A 2,637-nucleotide genomic window follows, 5' to 3' on the forward strand; every position below is an offset into this window, starting at 1 on the left:
TATGGACCAGAAGAGGAGTATCAAAAAGTACAGTTTCAGAGATCCTAATGTGAAAGAGTTGAAAGAACTAGCATCCTTGGTACCTAATCCTGACAACTTCAAGAATTTTTATGGGAAGCTATTATCTATATTGAGGACTAAGGTTGAGAAGGGAGTTCTTGAAACGCTTGTGCAATTTTATGACCTGCTCTATCATTGTTTCACTTTTCCAGATTATCAGCTTGTGCCTACTTTAGAGGATATTCCTATTGGTTTGGTTTGCCGGTTACACATAAGATACCTTTCAGTGGATTAGAGAAATTTCCTAAGGTTGATGCTATAGCAAAGCTTCTTCATTTGAAGATATCAGATGTGAAGGCTAACTTTACTGACAAAGGAGGTTTTGTGGGTCTGACTTATAAATTCTTGATAGGGAAAGCTTTTATGTTGGCTAGTAAGTGAAGTATGATCGCTTTTGAGACTATTCTTGCTTTGCTCATATATGGTTTGGTGATCTTTCCTAAAATTAACAACTTTGTTGATGTTAATGCCATTCGGATATTCATGATTGGGAATCCTGTACCTACTTTTCTTGGAGATACGTACCATTCCATTCATTACCGGACTCTAAAGAAGGATCGATGTATCAATTGTTATGCTCATTTGCTTTACAAGTGGTTTATTTTGCACTTGCCTCAGACTAAGAGTTTCATCAACAATCCTGACGATCTCAGATGGTCTCAGAAGATTATGCCTCTCGCTAATGGTAACATGGCTTGGTATAATCCTGCTTATGATACTGGCGTGATTATTGATAGTTATGGGGAATTTTCCAATGTGCATCTTCTTTTTATAGAGGGAGGAATCGCCTATAACCCTGTTCTCGCTAGGCGTTACTTTGGATACCCTATGAGAGATCGACCCACTAGTATTTATGTGTCAGGAATCTTTTATCACAAAAAAGATGGACATTTTGGCATAAATAACCTGCTTGTACACCCTTGGCATTCCATTGATAGATAGAGCAAGGATTAGTTGGGACGAAAGCAATGTATTGCTCTCAAGGCTTACACTGAATGGGTTCAATCTAGAGCTCATGAGCTTAAGATGTCATATTTACTTGAGGAGCCTTCGTACCAGTTGCTCCACTTCCTTCTTCTACTATTCCCATCGAGAATAGGGAGGAATACCAAGATTTGATGGCTAGGTTGAAGCTAGAAAGGGATATTTGGGAGAAGAAGTTCCACGCTTCGGAAATGGAGAAAGAAGAGTTGAAGAAGAAGCTAAAATAAAAGGATGACATGCTTTATCTGTAAGACGGTTGTTTGAGGAAGAAAGATGATCAGATTTACGATCCTATCCCGATGACCTACACTGAGTTGTTTCCTACTTTGATTCGGAAGAATTTGGTTCAGACAAGGTCGCCTCCTCCAGTTCTAGAGAAGATCCCTTGGTGGTACAAAGCTGACGCTATTTGTGCTTTTCATCAAAACGCCCCTGGACATGGTTTAGAGGATTGCTGGCCTCTGAAAGTTGAGGTTCAAAGATTGGTACGCGCTGGTATGTTATCATTTTGTGATATTGGGCCCAATGTGAAAAACAATCCTCTACCTTCTCATGGAGAATCTATTGTCAATATGGTTGAGCTTGGCTCAAGGTATTTCTGTGTGCCTGACGTTTGTATTATATGAGGATCTTTGACAGAGATACATGAGAAGTTTGTAAGAAAAGGATTGATTAACTTTAACCACTATGACGGCCCTGTGTGTAAGAAGGATCCTCTAGGATGTGTTGATGTCCAAATTCTAATAGGTCTGAGACTTTTAGACGATGAAATGACAGAAGACCAGGCTTATGTGGATCATGATGTGACGTTGGATCAGTTTAATGGAGTAGTGAGTAATATTACAGCATGTAATAACTTGAGTTTCAGTGACGAGAATTTTCCCAAAGAAGGAAGTAATCATAACTTGGCGTTGCATATCTCTGTTGGTTGTAAGGATGATTCGCTGTCGAATGTGCTAATTGATAGTGGTTCTTTACTGAATGTTATGCCAAAGTCTAATCTTGTTGAGCTATCCTATGGAGGAACTTCAATGAGATACAACAATGTGATAGTGAAAGCTTTTAATGGTTCGAAGAAGTCCATAGTTGGGGAAGTTGATTTACATATTCGTATTGGACCTTTCACTTTTCAAGACACTTTTTAAGTGATGAATATTTGTCCAGCATACAGTTGCTTATTGGGTCGCCCATGGATTCACGAGGCTGGGGAAGTTACTTCCACTTTATATCAGAAAATAAAGTTTGTGAAAAATGGAAAACTAGTTATGGTGAATGGAGAGCAAGCTTTGCTGATCAGCCATCTCTCTTCGTTCCGTGTTATAGAAGCTGAGGAAGTTGTTATTTGAACTTCCTTCCAAGATCTGTCTATTAATGATGATCCTAAGAAAATGGAAGCTTCCATTACATCTTTCAAATACGCTCAGTAAGTAGTGCAGCAAGGACCCTCAGGTATATGGGGACAAGTAGCGAGTCTGCAACAAAACAAGAATCGAGCTGGTTTGGGATTTTTTTCTTTAGTGAAAACAGAGTATGCTTCCCGTTCTTTCCATGAGACATTTTGTAGTTCTGGATTCCTACACCCAACTCCTCCAG

The 2,637-nt window shown here is 39.2% G+C and overlaps 1 protein-coding gene across 1 annotated transcript; it reads left to right on the plus strand.

Annotated features, from left to right (window-relative positions):
- Positions 1-1,343: 1,343 nt before the first annotated feature.
- On the plus strand, positions 1,344-2,189 carry LOC131622110 (uncharacterized). The gene is made up of 2 exons (XM_058893159.1): positions 1,344-1,539; positions 1,684-2,189. The coding sequence occupies exons 1-2, from the start codon at positions 1,344-1,346 to the stop codon at positions 2,187-2,189; spliced, it is 702 nt and encodes a 233-aa protein (XP_058749142.1).
- Positions 2,190-2,637: the final 448 nt, after the last annotated feature.

This window comes from Vicia villosa, unplaced genomic scaffold, assembly GCF_029867415.1.
Source record: "Vicia villosa cultivar HV-30 ecotype Madison, WI unplaced genomic scaffold, Vvil1.0 ctg.000024F_1_1, whole genome shotgun sequence".
NCBI classification, from domain to species: Eukaryota; Viridiplantae; Streptophyta; class Magnoliopsida; order Fabales; family Fabaceae; genus Vicia; species Vicia villosa.

Bases quoted from the DNA above. Each gene is read 5' to 3' on its own strand.
- LOC131622110 (XM_058893159.1), top strand. From the start codon at position 1,344: ATGACCTACACTGAGTTGTTTCCTACTTTGATTCGGAAGAATTTGGTT. The intron at 1,540-1,683 runs GTATGTTATCAT...GATCTTTGACAG, and splicing joins TCAAAGATTGGTACGCGCTG to AGATACATGAGAAGTTTGTA.